Raw genomic sequence first — 21,890 nt, 5'->3', positions numbered from 1 at the left:
AGCGAGAGAGAGGGTCGACCACGTCCTCTGGCAAAGTCTTAAAACCTGACTGATTACTGATTGCAGGCAGAGAGGAAAGATCCGTCGGGGGTGGGGGAGGGGGTGCTAATTAGTGCTAGAGACTTCATCAACTCATCAATATTCATACCAGGAGAATTTCTTGTCAGTGTTATGAGCAGTATATTTCGTAATTCAGCAAATCATTTGTGCCTAATTTTGTGTCAAAACCACCACATTAATCATTAAGCGCAGTATACAGGATAGCAAAAATATCATTTTTTTTTATCAGATGATATACCTGTGTGAAACACCTGTAAAACATTAAATCATCCTACAGTACATAAAGAAAATAAAAAAGTCAACACACCACCTTTCACTCTTTCAGGTTTGCCAGAGCTGACTGGTTTACTCTGAGTTTGGGTGATTTTGATCATGGCATCATATTATTTAATCATATTATTTAATCTTTTTTTTTTTTTTTTTTTACCTAAATACTCATTGCTTTCTAATGAGGTTAACGTTGGCCTTGAGGATACAATCTGCACTACAAAGTCTGAGTAACTGGTGATATTTTTACATGAAGTAGAGCGAATGAATCGTTCTTTTGAACCGACTCTTTTTATTGAATTGAACCGGTTCACAAGTTCATCTGAACCGAACATTTTGTGACCCAGTGTTAGTGTTAGAAGAATTTCAGTGCATTTATATAAATTATTTAACTATAACTGGATCAACACAAGCTCACTGACTTGAAGGAGATTTTGTTTTTGTTAAATACACCGTATCCGTGTATGGTCAAAAGTATGTGCACCTTTGACCAGCACACATGATATGTGCTTGTTGAGCATCCCATCCCAGATTCATTCCCCTTCTTTGCCACCATAATAAGCTCCACTCTTCTGGGAAGGCTTTCCACTACTTTTAGATTCCCACTAACCCTAGCAAAATCAACACGACTTCTAGTCCAGCGTTCGCACTGACATCTCCGCTACTTGTACTTATTGGATTTCTCATTAATATGAATGTTGAGCATCGCTGGAAAATGCCAAGTGACAAACGATGCTCTTGCTCTTTATGTTTTTAGGAGCTGTCAGTGAAACCAGACCCTCCTCCCTTATGTTTGAGTTAGTGGAAACTATTACATGCTGTCATAGCTGGACAAAACCACCACTGAGAACAACTTCTCACAGAAATAATGAAACTACAAGAACAATTAGAATCAGAATAGCTAATTAACATCACAAATATTCCAATATAATATAATATATATATGTTTTAAACTCCACTTCAGCGTGGAATTATTCTCTAAGCTAATGCATGACAAGAACCAATCTGGCAACCAACCATTTACGTTATTGACTGTGCAATCTGGCAACCTTGCACTCATGAGAGACGCTCTCTCCGCAGTGCGCATGCGCAGTGTCTTAGGCATCTGGGTGGGAAAAAAAATACACACTGGGGCGTAGTTTTGAAAATTAGTACCTCCTCTGTGTGTGTGGGGGTGTTTAAAGATGTTTGTTGATTAGGTGTTTCGGATGTAGAAAGAAGTTTTTATTTATTTACTTCAAATAACGGCGTTTTTTTGTTGATTTGTTCGGTGCGCGAGCCCGCGTCGCTCGCGCGGATGGATTAACGGTAAATCACTCGGTGTCAGTTAGCGGAGTTAGCGTAGCTCCACGGAGAACGTTAGCGCTTTATAAACGGTACGTACCGGGAGATTTTCTTTCTTATAAATCTGTGTTTTAGCTCGGGAAAGATCATTTGCAACAACTGTCCTTTTTAAATGTGTTTAATTAATTTATTTCTTTGGCTAAACGAAGCTGTGTTCGTCCTCCAGTGTCCGCGCGAGCATCTGTGTGTAAACAAATTACTTTATTTATTTATTTGTTGTTGTTGTTGTTTATAAATCTCTTTTCTCTAATTACAAAATACTAAAATCATTTAGTTTGTGCTTTATGTCTGTAATTCTTCCATAAATCTAGATATCCCTCATTATCTATCTATCTATCTATCTATCTATCTATCTATCTATCTATCTCTTTATAGTTATTCAACGTTTATAATATCTCTAATATTATTTAATACTTATTATTAAATGTCTATGTCTCTGTCAGTAATAGTATTGTATAAACACGTGATGTATATATTTTTTATTTTTAAAAATCTATCTGTCTATCTATCTATTTATCTGTCCATCTGTAAAATAGTTTATTTCACTGTGTATAAAGTAATAATATATTTCTGTGTGTGTGTGTGTGATCTTGTTTAAGGTTTGCAGAGCTGCAGGAATCATGGGAGCGGGTACGTTCACATCGACACTGTACCTCACCTCTTCGTCGTGTGTTCTCCTCGTGTTCGTGTCGCAGTCCAGTCAGTCACGTTCATCAGCGTTCTGGAAAAAGGCAGTGACGTCTTTGTGCTCGTGTTTACCGCGGGGTTTTTCCTATTATTCCTGCATGTTAGTACAGTTCTAGTCTGGACACGGCGAAGAAGATGGATTGACGTGAATGACTGACATTTTGTGCGTTTTCTATAAGCCGTCGTGATTGTGTGTGAAAAATCGTCAGTAACGGTATCGCCAGTTTATGTTTAAAAACATGACCGACAAGTGTGTGTGGTTTATTCTTTTACTTTTAAAAAAGAATTAATAATAATTTAACTGTAATTTGTTATTTAGTGAAACAGTAAACTGTCAGGTGTAAAGACAAGTGTCTGGAATACTGAAATGTCCAGGATGCTGGAATTTCAAGGATACGGTAGTGTCCGCAATACTGGAGTGTCTGGACTACTGAAGAGGTCCAAAGTACTGAAGTGCCTGGAGGACTGATGTGTCCAAGTACTGAAGTGATTGCAAGCACCTCAGTATTTAAAGTGTCCGCAATACTAGAGTGTCTGGATTACAGAAATGTACAAAGTACTGAAGTGTCTGGAGTACTGAAGTGTCTGCAGTACTAGAGTGTCTGGAATACTGAAATGTACAAAGTACTGAAGTGTCCAAGATGCTGAAGTGCCATGAATATTGAAGTGGTCCAGAGTACTGAAGTGTTCAGAATACTAAAGAGTACTTACAACCATGTGTTTGGGATACTGATGAATACTGAATTTAAACATTTTTTAAAAAATACATTTTCTTTAAAGCTATTGGTTGAAATTCTGTCAGAAGGCATTTTAATTGGTAGGTAGATTTTACAGAACCGGACCGATGATCACAGCTCGTATAAAAGAGAATTGTTTTATTTACACATAAACATCAAAACATCGTTATGCGTTGGCGATCACACATGAAGACCTTCGATGGTGTTTGTTGACCGGAGCTCGGTCTCCGGTGTGATCCGTATCTGACCCGAGACTCCCGGTGCTGTTCTGATCTCCGTGTAGAGGTCAGAGGAACAGCGGGCCTCTCTGTCCTCCCACACACCGAGCCGAGTGCCGCTCCAATAAAAGGGAAGGACGCCGATTCAAAGCGGCTTTTGTGCTTCACGGGAGTTCACACTCTCCTGGGCTTTTCCTCTGTCTCGCTTACATCCCCAGCCATCTCAGTGTGTGTGTTTCGGTTCCTCTTTCTTTCAGTGTGTGTTTTGGGTGCCGCAGGAACACACACACAATACACCAAAAACAATCCGTTTTTTTTTTTTAAATTGGAAAAAGGAATAAACGTCCAGGATTCTGAAGTGTCTGGAATACTGGTGTCTGCAGTACTGGAGTGTCTGGAATATTGAAGTGTTTAGGATCTTTATGTGTCCGGAATACTACTGTGGTAAAAGGAGTCGCACGTTTAAAAAAAAGATTTATTTCTAAATAAATTGTTAGTTTTCTAATGAAAGAAACGAATACGTCGACACGATTATATTTTTGTCTGCGCCACCGATTTCACACGTTTAATCGCACACCTTCAGATCAGAAGCTTTTTAAGATCGTGAGATCAAGAACAGTTCAGTCGAGTGTCCACAAACTTTTGACCGGTCGTGTGTATATCACATGAGATATTATACTGATATTATAATTTGTGCTGTATTGCCCATCCTTAGCTACAACACGCAGCACCTCTGCTTCAGCCACATGCAAAGCCTCATCAGAAAAGCCTTGTGTTTTAAATTCAAAACATCCTCTTGCTCTGCGCAGTGTTCCTGTCAGCGGACGCGGCGCACGCCGTGCTGAAGAGGCTCCCGAGGGCCAACTTCTTCTTGGAGGAGATGAAGCAGGGAAACATCCAGCGCGAGTGCAGGGAGGAGATCTGTAGCTATGAGGAGGCCCGAGAAGCTTTCGAGAACGACGAGAAGACGGTGAGCTGTTAGGGCAAGTCGCTATACACACACACACACACACACACACACCCCTAAAAGTCGAACGCGCTGTTCTTTGGAATTTCCTGCTAGCAGGAAGCACGTTATCAGCAGGAAGTGAAGCTGCTCCCTTAAAATGTTCCTCGGAGACTCGATTGTGATTCATTCTGGGTTAAAGGGCATTTCGTCATGCGCAGTAACACGTTAAGGATCTTCTGGAGGAAGTTGAAATGCAAAGTAAAGGTTGTTTGGAGCATTTCGTCAGTCTGTCGTGTCACGAGTCGGAGGTTTAATATTCCAAACATGCCAGATCCGGTAAGAGCACGAAGAACAGTTAGAATCAATGAAACCAACAACAATCTTCTGTCAGTAACACCTCAGCAACATCCAGCAACCAATCACAGTTCAGCAACAACACTCAGCAACCAATCACACCGCAGCAACAACACTCAGCAACCAATCACAGTTCAGCGACAACACTCAGCAACCAATCACACCGCAGCGACAACACTCAGCAACCAATCATACCGCAGCGACAACACTCAGCAACCAATCACACCGCAGCGACAACACTCAGCAACCAATCACACCGCAGCGACAACACTCAGCAACCAATCACACCGCAGCGACAACACTCAGCAACCAATCATACCGCAGCGACAACACTCAGCAACCAATCACACCGCAGCGACAACACTCAGCAACCAATCACACCGCAGCGACAACACTCGGCAACCAATCACACCGCAGCGACAACACTCGGCAACCAATCACACCGCAGCGACAACACTCGGCAACCAATCACACCGCAGCGACAACACTCGGCAACCAATCCCACCCCAACGACAACACTCGGCAACCAATCCCACCCCAACGACAACACTCGGCAACCAATCACACCGCAGCGACAACACTCTGCAACCAATCACACCGCAGCGACAACACTCGGCAACCAATCACACCGCAGCAACAACACTCGGCAACCAATCACACCCCAGCAACAACACTCGGCAACCAATCCCACCCCAGCAACAACACTCGGCAACCAATCACACCGCAGCAACAACACTCGGCAACCAATCACACCGCAGCAACAACACTCGGCAACCAATCACACCCCAGCAACAACACTCAAAAAAAGTTAAAAAGCAAAAAAAGCAGTGAACATTGTCTTTTTTTATTTTTTATGTCTTAACATCTTGAAAAGTGATGCACCTGCTTCCCCTGACTACGGTTTACAAACAACTCGGAGGAAATTTAGCTTTTCTCTGTCTCCTCACGCTTCAGGACTCGAGCGCTGGGTTGTAAAGCAAAGTGCAAATTGGAATTTACTCTGAACTGTTTACGTGACCCACGGGGAAATGGGTGACCCAGCTTACAAAAACTACATAAAAAACCTCCCCGCCCTTTCCTGAAAATCATACAGATCCCAGGTACAGCGTTTTCACCCCTCAGAGAGCGCTGCGTGTATTCTTCTCTCGAAAGCCGATAGAAACGTGACACGTCTGTGTCTGACATCTGACTGATTGTTGGAGGCCTGGGAGTTTCTGTACAGCCTGGAGCGGAATCTAAAATTACACACGCGGCTTTAGCTCAGTAAACAGTCACGTGTTGTGGACGTGACAAACATGTAGAGGTGTTGAAATCTATACCACAGTTCACTAAACCTCCCACATTTACACAACGGTAGAAAGGAGACAACTTTTCACTGATTTTAATACAGTGCTTTTTCAGAAGATTACTGTCACTATGGTAACGACGTCGTGACCTGTTGTATTATGTGTTTTGCTTTTTAAAATGATTTGGTGGGAGTTCTTCTTATGTAGATTTTTTTTTTCATGGGTTTTACTTTTTTGTAATTGAGGGTTTGTGAGTTTTATGTGGTTAATCCAACCCCTCCCTCCTGCTCTGTGATTGGCTGCAGCGGCGATTCTGGGAGGAGTACCAGCGCGAGAGCAGCCCCAAACCCGGAGGACTTCAGTCCATAGTGGGCGGAGTCAACTCGCTGTACTTAGTCTTGCCCCTGCTGCTGTTGCTGCTGCTCATCGCCGCCGTCTCGTTCACCGCGTGGAGGTGCCACATGCGCAAGAGATCCCAGCGCAGCCCCGCCATCGGCCAGAGAGACTCCGCCCTCGCCGTCGTTTCCATGGACCAGTGGGGGCAAAGCTACCAGCCTGACCCCGCCTATTCGGGTGACGACATCACGCCCGGGCAGGTCAGCGTCGCGGATCCTCCTCCGTCTTACGAAGAAGCCGTGGGTCACATGGATGTGCACGTGGAGACGGAGCCTCCGCCCCAGTACGATGACATCGTCAGAGACTCTGCAAGCAACGTCATGATTGGGCAGGCCAAGTGAAGCGCGCTCCAATCCCAACGCACCCTCGCTCCCGAGGTCTACTCCACGCCAATCGCTGCTTCTGTTAGCGCTCTTCACAACGAGAGTTTACTAATGCCAGCAAACTGCAGGAATCAGGACGCTAACATTGATCAAGTTCTAACAGCGAAGAAAAACAAAAATGGGTTTGTTTTCCAAATGCAAAAAAATCCCACACACTCAGTTTTCCACAGAATATATAAGATGCAAATTTTTACAGTCTGCTCACGGAAAAATATATTAATGTCGCGCGATAGGCATTTTTCTTTTCTTTTTATTATTATTTTTACATGTTGCCATAGTTACTGAAATTCCTAAATTAGTCACTTTTATGCTGGGGGGGGGTGCATATATTAGAACACATCCTAACCAGCAAAGGAAACCGTGACGAGGAGAACAAAATGGTTTTGTTTATCAGGAATGAACTTGAACAGGAAGTTAATAAGAAGTGTAAATATAACAGCTGGTCCAGTGCTGCTGCTGCACCGTGTTATCCGAGTGAGCCGTCTCGCTGTCGTTCCTCATCAGGGTTCACTGCCGCTGGGCCCGAAACCCTGACGTCGAGCCAAACCTCAGCTCTCGGGTGCAAACAGCCTGAGTCATAGGATCCGGAAAAGCAGAGGAAGCGCTCTTTTCTTTTCTTTTTTTTCTTCTTTACACCTTAACTGTCCAATATTCCGGCTCATCACATAGTGCAACAGTAGCACCCATAATCCGATAGCTGTAATGCAGAGTGTGTGCTCTAACACACTCCTGATCAATAGGAAACCAGTGTGCGAGAGTAGAGCAAGCGCTAACCTGCGCAGTGCTTTAGCCAAACTAGCATAACGCTAGCATTCCGCTTCAATCGCACCAGCAAGTGACGGCTCGTTTTCTGTGAAATTTTGCACGTGACTGTGAAATTAGAATTCTACCACGTTTTATGGAAATCGGTTACGACGAAGACGTGAGCGATGGCGCGGCGTGTCGGGTTTTTTTTAAAAATCCATTTATAGTTACGGTCTTGTGTAAATGTGACAGTGGAAAAGCACTTTGTCAGCACCTTAATTAACTTTAAAGCTGCTATAAAGTAAGTGAGGAACTTAGAGGAACAGGTGCTGACTTGATTCAATGTAACTATAAATGGATAAAAAGTATGCTTTTTTTATTTTTTTACAATAAATTTAAGAAGTAATCGTCTGCGAATTGCTGTGGTGTAAGAGGAATAAAACCGTTCGGGACGCACCGTTATAGAAACCTCTTCATCACGCCAAGCGGGTCATGGACGACTTTTCTCTAACAGCACGACACGTAGCGTTTTTATTCCTCTTAATCATCCGCAACTTCTCTTCTGGCTCCCGGTCCTGACGCGCCGAGATCGATCACGCTTTTACAGAGGAAAGTAACGATTTTAGAGGTTTAACATAGCAAGAAAACGCCATTTTCTTTTATTTTCTCCGTTGCGGCTGCGAGTCACGTTAAAAAAAAAAAAAAAAAATCAAAAATCGGAATATTCAGCCAATCGTAACGCAGCGTTAGGACAGCCGTCTTTCAGGACGGACGTATCGAAAGGCTGGAACGTGGAAGTCCTCTGTGGACGTTTGTAAAAAAAGAAATAAATAAAATAAAAAAACGACAGATAAAAATGATCAACTCATCAGTTCATTTGTGTAGCCTTTTGAAAGAAGAAATACAATCTAATATGGAGAGCCATGCTAAAAGTTACGCGTTTATCGTCTGTGAATCGCGACGCTCAGTACGAAGGATGACGAAAGACGGAAAATTTGCTATGCACTATTTTCTATTAAGTGAATTTGTTGATAATGAAACACTTTGCTGCAGGCACGTCAGGGGAATATAAACTCCCAGACTGTACTAACTGTCCTTTAAAACATCATCATGCAGCTCACTGGGGTTTTTTTTTTTTTTTTGCTTTCATTTCTTTTATTTTTGGATGAAAATGTGTTGGATTGCAGGATTTCACGAACACTGTTTTTAACCTCTGAGGTGAGAATGTGTATCTGTGTAGGACTCTTCACTATTCTTTGTGTGGAGTGCGTGTTGTGTTGTGGTGTTTTTTTTTTTTTTTTTTTGCTTTTTTAATCAGATACACTATAAGTATATATTTCTCCTGGGAAAATGAGGATTTACTTTTTTTTCTTTCCCACCAAAAAAAAGCCATATTTGGACACAAGACATTTCTGAAGATGTCCAGAAGTTTACGTAGTGTTTAAAGTTAAAAGGAATTGTTTTGGTTATCAAAAAAAGAAAAAGAAAAGAAAGACAGAAATGGACGCAGACGATTCCTTTACCCCGAAACGTCGTCCGTGAGCCAAGCCACGTCCCCCAAAACCTTTTCCTAAAACTGTAAAATAATAGCGAACGCTGTACGGTCGTCTACATCTCTCTTCTAGAGTTTTACACCCGTTGTTATTTTAGGAGGCGAAGGGGTCATTTAAGACGGTGGCGTTTTTGTTTAGTTTATTTGTTTACAGATTACAGATTCGCACCGTGACCCGTGGCTACGTTATCCTCGTAGCTCTAGTGCCAAACTACAGAAGCAAGCTTCCCACAGTGAATGTTCAGTACAACACGTGAAGGTGACGTTAGAGCTGAAATAATAAAATTAATTAATTAATTAAAGGTAAACTCCACCCTGATCAACATCATTTGACTTTTCTGAGTCTGTTTTTGTTTGTTTGTTTGCTTTTACGTGATAGCGTTGCGGTGGGATTAACGCCGCGTTCACGACAACCGAGAACTTTTCCCAACTTGGGAAAATGCGTTATTAATAGCGCTGAAAATGACATGAAGGAGCAGTTTGATCAAAACATCTTGCAGTTCTCAAAGTATCCCTCAGTTAAACGTTAAGCGATGCTGAATGGGAAAAGATGATCTTTGTTTGTCTGGTTTTTTTTTTTTTCCGTTTGTTTTGTTTTGAGGAGCTAACAGCCAAACCTGACCGTTAGCAGTTAGGTTCGAGATCACTGAAATGTTTTTCTCCTGTTAAACTCCGTGACAACGCACCCCTGTGACATCAGAGCGGGACACAACCACCGGCTTCTCACAGGGATGAGGAAAACACAACAAATCGGCACCAGAATCACTGAACACGTCACAAATAGTTGAAGATAAACATACTTCATGTTTCAGGGTGGAGTTTTCCTTTAGCGTCATGTTAACTGTGTGTGTGTGTGTGTGTGTGTGTGTTGAAACTGATGCTCACTACCATTTATTAGGAATGCACTTTGGTGCTTTTGGGGATTTCGGGGTTTGCTGTGCTGAGATTTGGAGATGTAGCGCCTCCTACAGGATGAAGTGGATAGTGGTTAGTTAAAAATAAAAAGATTTGAACGCTACAGACTGATTGTCTGAGAAATGAAGCATGCTTTGAGAAAGCCTTTATAGGATTCTGTGTGTGTGTGTGTGTGTGTGTGTACACTATAACAACGTAACAAAATGCAATTTTTTTATCATTATGCGATGTGTGAATGCACTTTTATAAGAGTAACGCTTACTCATTACCACGTAAAATGACCATTAGAAATAATACACGACACGGCGAAGGCTGTTTCTCTCCGTCTCGCGTCTTTTTCCTCCCACGTTCTTTCACTGAACCAGTACGCGTCAGAACCAGTGACTTTTCATTTACTGTTCTGTTCGTTTGGCGCGTGAGGAAAGTGATGCGAAACGTGACACGGCGTGGCTTCAGTTAAGAGTGTGTACTGTTCTGCTTAGGCCTTATTCAGAAATATTCAAACGTGTGTGTATAATAATGGAGAAAAAAATATTTTAGTTTTGTTTTGAAAATGATTGCGCTTGAATTTTTTTAACGTAATAAATGGTTTTTTTCGACCCATGTCGTTTTGGTTTGTTCGCTTTTTAGAGACTCGACTTTAGTGATATTCGCTAACCGACCTCAGCGCTGTTGAATTCTCAATTCCGATTGGTCAGAAGGCGTCGGTAAATTTTCTGTAACCGTCTGTACAACAGGTTTATATTAATGCGCTCGTTATCGTTTCTATAGTAACGGCTGATTCACAGGGACTTGTCCGCTGATGGAACGACTGTTTATGACTGCTATAACGTAAACAAGAACAGGAACGAACTTGTTTCTTGAATGTTCCGCGACGTTAAACGTAACAGTAAACGGATGAAAAGCATGACGACGTACGCGAATCGTCGTGGTGTAAGAGGAATAAAACACCTCCGGACGTTGTGGTGGTAAAACAAAAGGGAGGAGATCATGAGAAGGCTTCGTTACGAGGTAAAAAAAAAAGAAAGCCGCAGGGGAGCCAATGAGATTTAAAGGTGTTTTTCCAGCACAGTGATGCTGAATTCTCCGTTCTGATTGGTCTGAAGGATGGGTATAAAGTCAAACATCTTTAAATAGTGTTGGATGCATTTTAATTTCAGATTTGTCAAAATAATAAAATAAAAAAAACAACAAAAAAAAAAAACAAACAATGCACATTATACGAAGAAATTCTCGTTTTTATTAAAAGCAAAGCTAAAATCATTTTAGAAACGTATTCCCCCGTAATAAAGGCGTATGAACATGTAATAATAATACCGTCTCTTATGGAAATCATGATGAATCATATGAACACACAGTTCTCTAAAGCAAAGCCAGAGGTTTTAATGTCGTATTTCAATTAATGCAATTTTATTTGAACGTTTAAAAGGAGCATCCTCAGGAATTTCTCCACGTTTCTCCAGCAGGAAACCCGTTAGATCGCTTAGAACGGGGGTCTGAGGGCAGCTGTCGGATATTTCTCATAAAGGTTTTATTTTAAGGAAAACTATTTTCCCGTAAATTTTTCAGAAGGTGTTCGTCACACATAAACGGAGCTCTAAAATCGGTCCGATCCCGATCCGGAACTACTTTTTCCCGAGGGAGGAAGGTGTAACTGCGCTAACGTTACAGCGTAGTCGTAGTCGTGGCTCTAATGGCGCACGGATACCACGAGAATGAGACGGAACTACTTTTTTTTTATTTTTTTACTGCATCTCCAGAACTGGAAAGTCAAACAGCATAAGAACAGATTTAATAAAAGACGTTCTCTCGTCTCTGTCCGACCTTTAGTCTCTTAAAACTCCATTTTACAATCGTGTGTTTATTAACGAAGATCGACAACTGCCCTCAGACTTCTGTCCTACGCCAGTAGTAGCCGAGTTCTTGTTCCCGAGTACAGGAAAAACGTTCGTTAAAAATCCTCGTCTGTGCTTATAACATACGCTACAAGTGTGAACGATGGGGATTAGGATAAAAAATAAACACTGTTCAAGTATTCCTTTAACATCACGATGCCACATCTTCACCCACTCTCAAGAGGCGGACGGTCCTTTTACAAGAATAACATTTATAATCGTCTATAAATTCGATCTTATAAAATAATTACAAGTGTGTCACATGAGCAGTAGAATTCACGTCGTACAGCCCGGTCTCAGACGCATACAGCTCCAACCTGAAACGATACCGCAGGAGACGAGCAGCAGTTCTTCAGGCCGTGAATCAGCAGAAATCACTCGCTAAGCTAAAGAAGAAGTGTTAAAAAAGGAGACACGGGTGGGTGAAAAAGGACATGTCCCGTACAGACCAGGGTTAGTATGGGCAAGGCGAGTCTGAAACAGACGTCTAGAAAGAAGTAAAGGCAGAAGAACGCCGAGGACGAAGTCTCGGTTACGAGCCTGAGAGCGATTCGACGATGACATCATCACCGTTATAATGACCTGTAGTGTCTCCGCGTGTGACTTCAGACCCACTCCTTAGGGTTGCGTAAAACTTCCAGCATCTCCGCTTCTTTAGTGCCTCGAGTGGGCTCGTGCATGTACTCCCATCTGCACAGAGAGGAGAACAGTTCAGGAAGAGCTCACCGGATTTTCTGGACAATGTCTCTAAGGCACTTCCTGTGCATTCAAGTCCGAGATTTCCGCTTCCTGTACGCTTTTTTACACAACTATTGAACTACCTGTTGCTGCATAATAAATAAAAGAATATTCTTTGCACATCCTATAGAGCATCCTCACCTCATAAGTGACTATCTTGGGGGCGGGCCAAAACATTCTCTCTCTGTCTTAAACACACACACACAGAGTAACTGACCGTGCTGTGAGAGGTAGAGACATGATGATGCTCTCGACTCTGGAGCCGGGAGTAGCGAGGCCGAACTTCACCCCGCGATCGTAGACCAGGTTGAATTCCACGTACCTGAAACACACCGCAGTTACGAGAGATTTTGAGATAGCGATATCTAGCATGTTATGATGTCGTACGAAGAAGGTTACGAGCGTCACTCGCCTGCCGCGTCTGATCTGCTGCCAGTCCTTCTCCTGCTGCGTGAACTTGTCGTCGAGGTGTTTGCGGACGATGGGCAGGTAGCACGGCACCACCGTCTTGGCGCAGCTCTTCACAAAGCTGAACGCCTCCTCCTGATTGGGCGAGTCCAGATCGTCAAAGAAAATCCCGCCGATGCCCCGGGTCTCACTGCGATGCCGGATGAAGAAGTAGCGGTCGCACCTGAAGAAGGAGGAGGAGGAGGGATTTAACGTCAGAATTCCTCTCTCTGACACTGGAGACTCCTTCCATAAATGTTTAGTAAGATAGAAGAAGTATTTTATATCATAACGTTCAGAGTGACTTTAAAGTAAGTCGACTGTATCGAGATTTCTTAATACTCCCCGCCTTCATTTACACCGGCAGCTCGTGTGCGTTTAAACACCTCATATTTCTATCCTTGGGGGGGTGGGGGGGGGGTTTGTTCTCCCCCCACCAAAATATAAATTTCTAAACTGTGACACCACCACTACACTACAAGACCGATCCGTTCATACCCGTTACTGCAGTCTGATTCGAACTGCGTGACTCAGAACATCTGTAGCTGGATATAATGGAGCGTGTCTCAACACTGAAGCACGCTCTGTGTTCACCCAGCGCACACACACACACACACACACACTGTGTGGAGGTTCGTACCACTTCTTGAAGTCGGGGTAATACTGCGGGTTGTGCTTGTTACAGGCGTCACGGAGAACACTGTGGAAATGAACAGCATCTGCCTCGTCAATGTAGACTGGAGTCAGATCAGTTCCTCCTCCAAACCACCACTGCTTACTGCCTGAGAGAGAGAGAGAGAGAGAGAGAGAGAGAGAGAGACGTATGCGGTTGTCAGATAACGCATTTCTCCACACAGATGCTGGGAGCTGGATGAGGAGATAAAACTCACCGTCTGCTTCCTCCACCTCAAAGTATCTGTAGTTGAAGTGCACTGTGGGAATGTGGGGGTTTTTGGGGTGGATCACGGAGCTGACGCCCATAGCGATGAAGGGCAGCTTCCCTGAAACACACAGATAACGCGAGGGCCGTTACAACGACTACACACTCGCGTCACGTAAAACGGCCGCATGGGCCAGACCACGCAGAGTCTCTCTCTCTCACACACACACACACACACACACACACACACTCGAGATTAGTGTGAGTATTGTATACCACATCGCTGTTGAATTCTGGATTGTGATTGGTCAGAAGGTCCTATAACAGCAGCGCTGACAGTAGAACGACTGTTTACATTCATCCTGGAAATTTACCACAATTCCAGCTCTCAGATATGACGTCTCTTTGAAGTAAAAGCCTTTCATGGCATCACACGCACACACAAACACACACACCACCCCCATGTAGGCGTCACGAGTTCAGACTGGACCGTATCCAGCACTGCGTGTACGTGGGAGAGGAAACAGGAAGTCGCTGCCTCACCGTCTTTCGCCTTCAGCTGTTTTCCGCGACTGCGCATCTGTTTGGCCGCTTCTTCAGACAGGTGACCGAACACCACCGAGACGTTCACGCCGGCCTTCTCAAACACCTTACTGTCCTGTAACACACAGCTGACTCCTCCGCCACCTACACACACACACACACACACACACAGTGACAACATATTTTTTTAAAAATAGATTGATGTGAAAGTACAGGTGTTTTATTCCTAGTGTACTGCAGCTACTGCACCATGATGTCTGTGACCATATCGCCCAAACCTCTCAGAGCTCCCTCACCAGTCCAGGACCGAACCTTGGATTGATGTTGTTGTTGTTGTTGTGTACAGTACAATAAATAAACACCGGACATCACCTTCCTCACGGCTCCAGCGGTCCACCTTGAAGGTTCCTCCATCCACCTCCTGGAGCGCTCTGCAGAACTCAGCCTGGGTCTCCATGATGAGCATCTCCATCCTGCTGCTCATCTCCTGCTTCCTCCGCTCCAGCACGCGCACGTCGGTGACCGGAGGAGACATGAAACTCCTGCATCTCTCCGCGACGTCTCCTTCCTCCTCTTCCTCCATCTTCTTCACCCTGGTTGCCATTTCAGCCTGCTGGAGATGACACACGCCTGCAGCGACGGTACCGAACACGCCGGTGGCTATCAGCACACCTTTTCTATATTTACCGGAAGCAGGTGATCCACGCGCCGCCTCGGTCGTGTGTGTGAACCTTGAAGACCATCTTGTAGACCATCTTCCTCCTGCTATAAAGTGGGATTTATACACGACTTTGGGTTGAGACACGTTACAGAGTCGCGCTGTAGAGCGTAAGCACCTGTTTAAGGTGGACAACAGCGAAGTCATTTTAAACTTTAAACAAAAAAATCCACGACAACTCAACTCGAGACACCTCGACAAACTTAACTGACTGCTCGTGTCATTTCGCACGTACCTCGCATTGTATACCTCTGACAAATCCCGCCCTTCTTAACTGTGATTGGCTGGTAGTATAGGCTTCCTCGCTGGGATTGGCTAGACGGTGCACAGCTTTTTAAAAAAATGTCATTTAAATACTTCCGGGTTTTAATTCAATCGCACTATAGAGTCAGAAATGAATAAAGCTTCCACACAACGAATTGAATATATATCACTAAATATACCACTCTCACATTCTCAACACAAGATTATATTTTAATCCCGCGAACTTTCATTTTAAGGCCTTACACTTGCAGATAAGGTGTCAGTTACGTCTGGTTACGTCAGTGCGAACCGCTTTACGGCAGCCGCTGTAAAAGTTTTGCTAGCGGTTTTTTTTTTTGTTTGTTTTTTTAATAAACAAGAAACAACAAATGTTTCGTTAGTTGTTCTGCAGGGTGGCGATAAGACATATCACTACCATATACAATTTAACAAATAGCCCAATAACATATAAACAGAAAATGTTAAACTCGCTGTGCCTTTTTTTCTATTCTCTGAGGCGCAAACGGTTGTCATGGTAACCGGACTCCACTGTAGTGCTAGCAACTAGCTAGCAACTGTTATATAGAATAATAAACAAATATATATTACAGTATATTTGAATTTATGTGTATTTAGTTTGACTACATTCATTTTTTTAATGCACAAGAATAAAAAGCCCAAGTTGTTAAATCAGGTTTATTTCAAGTTGTAACCAAATCAATTTAAATCAAAGTTGAGTAACGTCAGTGATAAGGGGCAAAAATGCAGTTTAATCAGCTCAAATATTTTTTATCACTGAGTTCTTTTATCACTAAGCAAACAGATAACAGCTCAGATGTCTGAATATCCTTTTGAGGAGCCATAGAAGTCCTTAGACCAGTGCTTTGGTATATGATGTTTGGTCCAAAGCAGTCCAAAGACATGCATGGTAGGCTGATTGGCGTGTCTAAACTGTCCGTAGTGTATGAATGGGTGTGTGAGTGTGTATGTGATTGTGCCCTGCGATGGATTGGCACCCTGTCCAGGGTGTACCCCGCCTTGTGCCCCATGCTCCCTGGGATAGGCTCCAGGTTCCCCGTGACCCTGAAAAGGATAAAACGGTATAGAAGATGGATGGATGGATGGATGGATGGACCACCAGCGGCTAACTAATTAGGACAAGGAGGTGTACCTGTCTGTCAATTCAGAAAGCCACGCCTCTTGCTCCATCAGTTGCTCTATCAGAAAATATACAGTATACAGTATATGCAGACTTCTGCTGTTATACTCAACCTTTATGACAAAAGCACAAACATTCTAAAGGCTTTTCTTAACCTTTCCCACCCATATCACGTCCGTATAAGCTAACACAGCTACGCTTTTGTGGCGGTGTGTTTGATGTATTTCTTCTTTTATGTGCTTATATTGTGACTACATGGCCTTGTACTGAACATAAAAGTTGAGTTAAAAACAGGACGATGAATGCGTTTAAATCAGAAATCTTTTCTCCAGTGCAAATCAGTTAACATGAGGGACATATCAGCAGCAAAACCAGGATATTTTCTCTCCAGACTCCAGGTCAGGCTGAAACCCAATCAAGACTCTATATTACTGAGCAGAAATGGTTTAGGTTGTATTCAGTATTTTGAATCATCTTTACTTTGGCTCACTGTGGATTCGATATCACCAACGGGAATAGTGTATTTCATGAAAAGTAAAAACAAACAAATAAATAAATAAAATAAAGATTGGGCGAGATTTCAGTGTATTTTCTGGAATTTGCTTTCCTTAAACTCATATATATGTATTATAAAGTCCTTTGGAACGACAAACAGTACAGTTAGGTGTCTGCAATTACTATTATTATTATTATTATTGTTATTATTATTATTATTATTATTATTATTATTATTATTATTATTATTATTATTATTTCAACAACAATGAACTTTTAAACACCGGAAAGAATGTGCATTTACTACAAGAGGATTTCAGCCTGTCTGTTCATATGAAGCGCCGGTATTATGCAGCTGCTCTCTGATTGGATGAAACCCCTCGCCTCATTAATTATTCATCAGTTTCCCTAAAACTCGTGTGCTCATGCGCCGGGGATACGGCAGGCCGTGTTGAACGTCTCTATAACGACAGGCAGCTTGGAGAGGATTAAACTTCTACTGTACACACAAATACACACAAATACACACACACACACACACACACACACACACACACAGGAAGTTGACTGATAAATAGTCTGCTTTAGGAACAGAAACGCTTCTGCTCTCCATAAACGCAACAGAAAACATAACATTGTCTTACAGGTGAGTTGCATTGTGTGTGTGTGTGTGTGTGTGTGTGTGTGTGTGTGTAGGCAGGCCAGTGTTGTGACACATTTTGACTAAATGTACCACATCACAAAAATATATCAAGAATTGTAACTAATAGTTACACTAAAAGTAAAAAATAAAATTGTTTTGTTTGTGTGTTTTATAAATGTATTATTATATGTAGTAAGAAACCCTTTAAACATATTCTTCTTTTTTTTTTTTTTGGTAAATATTTGAACCTATTAAATCCACCAGCTTTTGGAATAAATAACTTGTGTATGAAGGTCTATAGGAAGCGAGGGGAGTTTTCAGTGTTTGTTAAATCAGCTAGCTCCATCTCGGACTCCTTAATCTATTTATTATTTACTGGATTAACATGATCTTGAAACATTGCATATTCAATGTTTAATGCAAATTGTTCTTAAAATGGAAAACAAAACCATTTTACCCAGTCGTTCTCTAACACCGGTTTGTTGCAGTTTAAATTCTGACCCATCCGAGTCAGCGTCTTGGTCTCGATATTTACGATACGTCTGCGCTGATATAAAGCTGTGTGTGTCAGGTAAATAATGTTCAACAGTGGTGACTGAATGACTGTCTATGTGTTGGGTAAATCCAGTACTCAGTCCAGTACTCAGTCCAGTACTCAGTCCAGTACTCGGCATGCTCAGTTATTTTTGATCTCTAACCTTTATGAAGTGATTTATTCCTCTTATCCTGTAGCAATTTGCCAACAATTAAAACGTTTATTCATTAAACAACAACATACTTTTTTTTTTTATCTATTTATAGTTACATTTAATATTTTGGAACGTCCTCAAAACAGGTCTCTCTCCAGTCTCAAATTTTCTCTCTCTTGAAGTTAAAAAGCAGCTTGTTACGCGTGTTACCGAGAAACCGCAAAGAAGCGTAAACTCCTCTGTCCTGAAGATGTCTGAAAACCTAAAGTTACAGCTTTACCTCCGACTGTTACAAAGCGCTGACACTGGAGACTCCTTCCGTAAATGTTATATAAATACCTCCTTACGGAAAACACGTTTCTTAATTCATTTCAAATTGGATTCTCTTTAGAGAGAGAGAGAGAGAGAGAGAGGGGGTTGGAGAGAGAGATGAGCGTGGCTGTGAGCAGTAACACTCAGGTGGAATATGAGGACGACTTTGAGAAAGATCTGGACTGGCTGATCAGCGAGGAGGGCAAGGACGAAGAGCAGGTAAGTGTGTGTGTGTGTGTGTGTGCGCGCACGTGAACGCTGAAAATGGAGACAGATATATAAAGAGGCTGCGTTTAATAATGTATTGCGGTGAGACATAGTTCTGCATTTCTGTGAAAGTGTGTGTGTGTGTGTGTGGATGGATTTCACACACTCAGCGCATGCTCGTACCTGATTCTTACTTGTATGTCACACACACTCACTGCAAACTCTTTGTTCATGCTCTACACACAAACACCTACACGGAATGTCTTTTTTCTGATTACCTTTGACCCGTAACTCGACTGCTTGAATTTTTAAATGCCTTAAATAAGAGTTAATAAATGAAACACGTCGGGTTTTAAGTCATTAGTGTCTTTAACGAGGCCGAAGTCATTAACCAGAGCAGGTTAAGAGGGATGCAAACTTTTGTACTTGTTAATAAAGAGGACCGTTGACGTAGATTTAGTTCCTAATGTCATTAAATAAACGTGAAATTCTGGGTTTTTTAAAAAATTTTTTAAAGACAAACAGGAAAATAGAGGTACAGCTTTCATTGTTTTTCACCCAGAAACCAAAGGGGGTGCAAACTTTTGCACTCAGCTGTATAACCGTAAAAGTAAATTTGCTGCTTTGAGACAATGTCCATTATTGAAAGCGCTATACAAATAAATTGAATTGAAAAAAAAAGAATGGGACAGACTTTATTTGCTGACTTCCCAATACAATTCCAATAACAGTATTGTGGATTTAATTATAGATATCGCAATGTATCATAAATCTGATTATTGGCACACACCTCGCCGTTTTAGATGGTCGCATTCCGTCCTGCGCGTAACCGATCCTGCTTTTTCCAAAACAGGATGACGAGGACATTGAAGCCCAGCTAGACCACGAGCTGGAAGATGAGGAACGACGGAAGGAACTTGACGAAGGGCGGAGCAAAATTTGCACGGACGACGATGGAGATAACGAAAGATGGCCGACGCCCATGGACCCTTTGGAGGATGCGTTCGACGTCGACGGCGATTCTAAACATGAGCAGGATGAAGAACAGGTGGAAGAAGAGAAGAAATTCATCCAGCAGAAGATCGAGCAGGCGAACAGGCAGCTGAAGGACCAGGAGGCGCCGGACGAGACACGTCGCCGCCGTCTGCACTTCAAAGACACCCTCGTGGACCTGGTGGTTCCCGCCAGCGACCTGGAGGACAGTCCGGCAGACGTCTCGGGCCACATGCTGAAGTTGAAGATCTCCTCTCGGGAGGAAAGTGGCGGAGGAGACGCACGCAGAGACGGCGCGAGAGAAGGACGAGTGCTGGTGGAGAAGGACGGGAAGTTTGATCTAGTGAGTCTGAAAGAAATGGAGAGTCCAGGATTGCTCCCGCCTCTCCCCGAGACTCAACGAGAACCCGGCAAGAGTCCGTCCTCCTCCCCGAAACTGCTCTCCAGCTCGGGTTCTTCAGCCTCATCCGAGCCTCGCTATGCGCCCAGGCCTCCAGCACGACCCCGGTCGCGTCCCAATTCAGCGAGCAACACGCAGAGGGCAGTGTATAGATACGGCAGCAAGCGTAGGGTTCAGTCGGCCAGCGGGGTTTCATCTCATGCCACCTTTTCCCTCTCGCCGCAGCAGAAAGAGCTGCTGAACAAACAACAGCAGATGAGAGAGAAACTCGCCAGAGAGGTTGAGGACAAAAATTACATTCACATCCTGTCTAGCAATTACAAGGATGTGTAAAACACAACTTAATGAATCGCAAATCTCTGTGCTTCTGTATTAAATGTATGATCCAGACCTCTTTTTTTTCTTCTCAGGAGGAAGAGCGGAGACTTGAGGAGGAGGAGCAGAAGCGTCAGGAGAACGAGCTGGCGTTCAGGTCGTGGATGATGAAGAAGAGGCAGCAGCTGCGGCAGGAGAGGAGAGTGCAGAGAGCTCAGGAGATGGAGAGGATGAGCGGAAAGGTGCATATCAGGAGCATATTCACAACAAACAGATGTGCAGTAGAAAGTTCTGGCACATTTATAGATTATATTTTATTGTGTGGAGTGTGTGTGTGTGTGTGTGTGTGTGTTTGTGTGTGTGTGATTAGTTAACGCTGCAGCATGTGTATCCATGTCTCTGGATGTGCACAGAGGGAGTGCTGTGATGCAGAGGAAGCGTTTAACCTCTGGCTGCAGAAGAAGCAGCAGCAGCAGCTGAAGGAGCGACAGCTGGAGGAGATGAAGAAGCTCGAGATGGAGAGTAGCAGCTACCTGCACCAACCTGAGGAGTGTGAGAAAGCCTTCAGACTGTGAGTCAACAACACACAACACACCCACTCGCCATATTCAGTGTGAACATCTGATGTTACGTTACATTGTGTACAGGATTTTGCTCTTCTCATTCCTCAATATGTAGAAATCATCCAAACATATTTGGCTTTTAACATTTGGAGTTAAGAGTTCTTCATTTGTACTCTATTGGTGTTTATTTCCTACCAATCTCAAAATGCATTATGGGTCATCTGTATACTGTGTTTAAACACTGTTATATATTTTTTTTATGAGTACAGGTACCAGGACTGTGTGTTTCTGTGCAGGTGGTTGAGAAGGAAGCGGTTGGAGAAACGGCTGGAGCAACAGGCTGCTCGAGAGCGCTCCCGCAGGCTGTTGATGGAAGAACGACGCGCCAGACGCATGAACGACCTCTACTACCCCGTCAACGAGATCCAGTCCCTCCTATTCAAACAGCCCTACAGCCATCGCTTCTAAACTCTTCCCAAGTCCATAATCACCATGGCTACCGCGTCTAAACTCTTCCCAAGTCCATAATCACCATGGCTACCGCTTCTGAACTCCTCCCAATTCCATAATCACCCCGGCTACCGCTCACGGAACTCGCAGTTCTATAATCACCAAGGCTGCCGTGACCGAGCTCCACTCAGTTCCAGGCTCCATTTTACAGTGGATCAATAAAATCTCAGTCACCATGCTTACTGCTTTTGAGCTCTTCCCAACTCTATATTCAGCGTGTATAACATTACTAAATTCCTCACAATTTC

At 43.2% G+C, this 21,890-nt stretch overlaps 3 protein-coding genes and 1 long non-coding RNA gene across 5 annotated transcripts; 2 read left to right on the top strand and 2 right to left on the bottom strand.

Annotated features, from left to right (window-relative positions):
- Window positions 1-1,403: 1,403 nt before the first annotated feature.
- prrg1 (proline rich Gla (G-carboxyglutamic acid) 1) lies at window positions 1,404-10,492 on the top strand. Of its 2 annotated transcripts, XM_053626014.1 has the most exons (5): window positions 1,404-1,703; window positions 1,838-1,854; window positions 2,271-2,301; window positions 4,123-4,283; window positions 6,208-10,492. In XM_053626014.1, the coding sequence occupies exons 3-5, from the start codon at window positions 2,292-2,294 to the stop codon at window positions 6,637-6,639; spliced, it is 603 nt and encodes a 200-aa protein (XP_053481989.1). In that variant the 5' UTR covers window positions 1,404-1,703; window positions 1,838-1,854; window positions 2,271-2,291; the 3' UTR covers window positions 6,640-10,492. The 2 variants fall into 2 exon arrangements, with proteins under 2 accessions (XP_053481989.1, XP_053481988.1); XM_053626013.1 differs by lacking the exon at window positions 1,838-1,854 and having other exon boundaries at window positions 1,405-1,703.
- A 26-nt stretch (window positions 10,493-10,518) lies between these two features.
- Window positions 10,519-15,592, bottom strand: cpox (coproporphyrinogen oxidase). Its single transcript, XM_053625974.1, has 7 exons — window positions 14,768-15,592; window positions 14,396-14,539; window positions 13,863-13,973; window positions 13,613-13,754; window positions 12,938-13,156; window positions 12,743-12,847; window positions 10,519-12,477 (listed from the first exon to the last, which is right to left on the bottom strand). Exons 1-7 carry the CDS (start codon window positions 15,258-15,260, stop codon window positions 12,393-12,395), a joined length of 1,299 nt encoding a protein of 432 aa, XP_053481949.1. The 5' UTR covers window positions 15,261-15,592; the 3' UTR covers window positions 10,519-12,392.
- Window positions 15,593-18,548: 2,956 nt separating this feature from the next.
- On the top strand, window positions 18,549-21,600 carry ccdc181 (coiled-coil domain containing 181). The gene is made up of 5 exons (XM_053625967.1): window positions 18,549-18,873; window positions 19,715-20,533; window positions 20,665-20,811; window positions 20,983-21,140; window positions 21,429-21,600. The coding sequence occupies exons 1-5, from the start codon at window positions 18,667-18,669 to the stop codon at window positions 21,598-21,600; spliced, it is 1,503 nt and encodes a 500-aa protein (XP_053481942.1). The 5' UTR covers window positions 18,549-18,666.
- Window positions 19,538-21,446, bottom strand: LOC128608345 (uncharacterized). The gene is made up of 3 exons (XR_008386050.1): window positions 21,206-21,446; window positions 20,646-21,112; window positions 19,538-20,488 (listed from the first exon to the last, which is right to left on the bottom strand). It is a non-coding gene; the product is annotated as an uncharacterized LOC128608345 (long non-coding RNA).
- Window positions 21,601-21,890: the final 290 nt, after the last annotated feature.

Source organism: Ictalurus furcatus, chromosome 5, assembly GCF_023375685.1.
Source record: "Ictalurus furcatus strain D&B chromosome 5, Billie_1.0, whole genome shotgun sequence".
Lineage (NCBI taxonomy): Eukaryota > Metazoa > Chordata > Actinopteri > Siluriformes > Ictaluridae > Ictalurus > Ictalurus furcatus.
Note: the sequence above shows the minus strand (reverse complement) of the source record. Positions and strands in the feature narration are given on the sequence as shown.

Coding starts and splice junctions, on each gene's coding strand:
- prrg1 (XM_053626014.1), top strand. Junction 4,284..6,207: donor TCGAGAACGACGAGAAGACG/GTGAGCTGTTAG, acceptor GATTGGCTGCAG/CGGCGATTCTGGGAGGAGTA.
- cpox (XM_053625974.1), bottom strand. CDS start 15,260: ATGACTTCGCTGTTGTCCACCTTAAACAGGTGCTTACGCTCTACAGCG. Junction 14,540..14,767: donor CCGCTGGAGCCGTGAGGAAG/GTGATGTCCGGT, acceptor GTGTGTGTGTAG/GTGGCGGAGGAGTCAGCTGT. Junction 12,848..12,937: donor CAGCAGATCAGACGCGGCAG/GCGAGTGACGCT, acceptor GGTGTGTTTCAG/GTACGTGGAATTCAACCTGG.
- ccdc181 (XM_053625967.1), top strand. CDS start 18,667: ATGTTATATAAATACCTCCTTACGGAAAACACGTTTCTTAATTCATTT. Junction 18,874..19,714: donor AGGGCAAGGACGAAGAGCAG/GTAAGTGTGTGT, acceptor TTTCCAAAACAG/GATGACGAGGACATTGAAGC. Junction 20,812..20,982: donor TGGAGAGGATGAGCGGAAAG/GTGCATATCAGG, acceptor GGATGTGCACAG/AGGGAGTGCTGTGATGCAGA.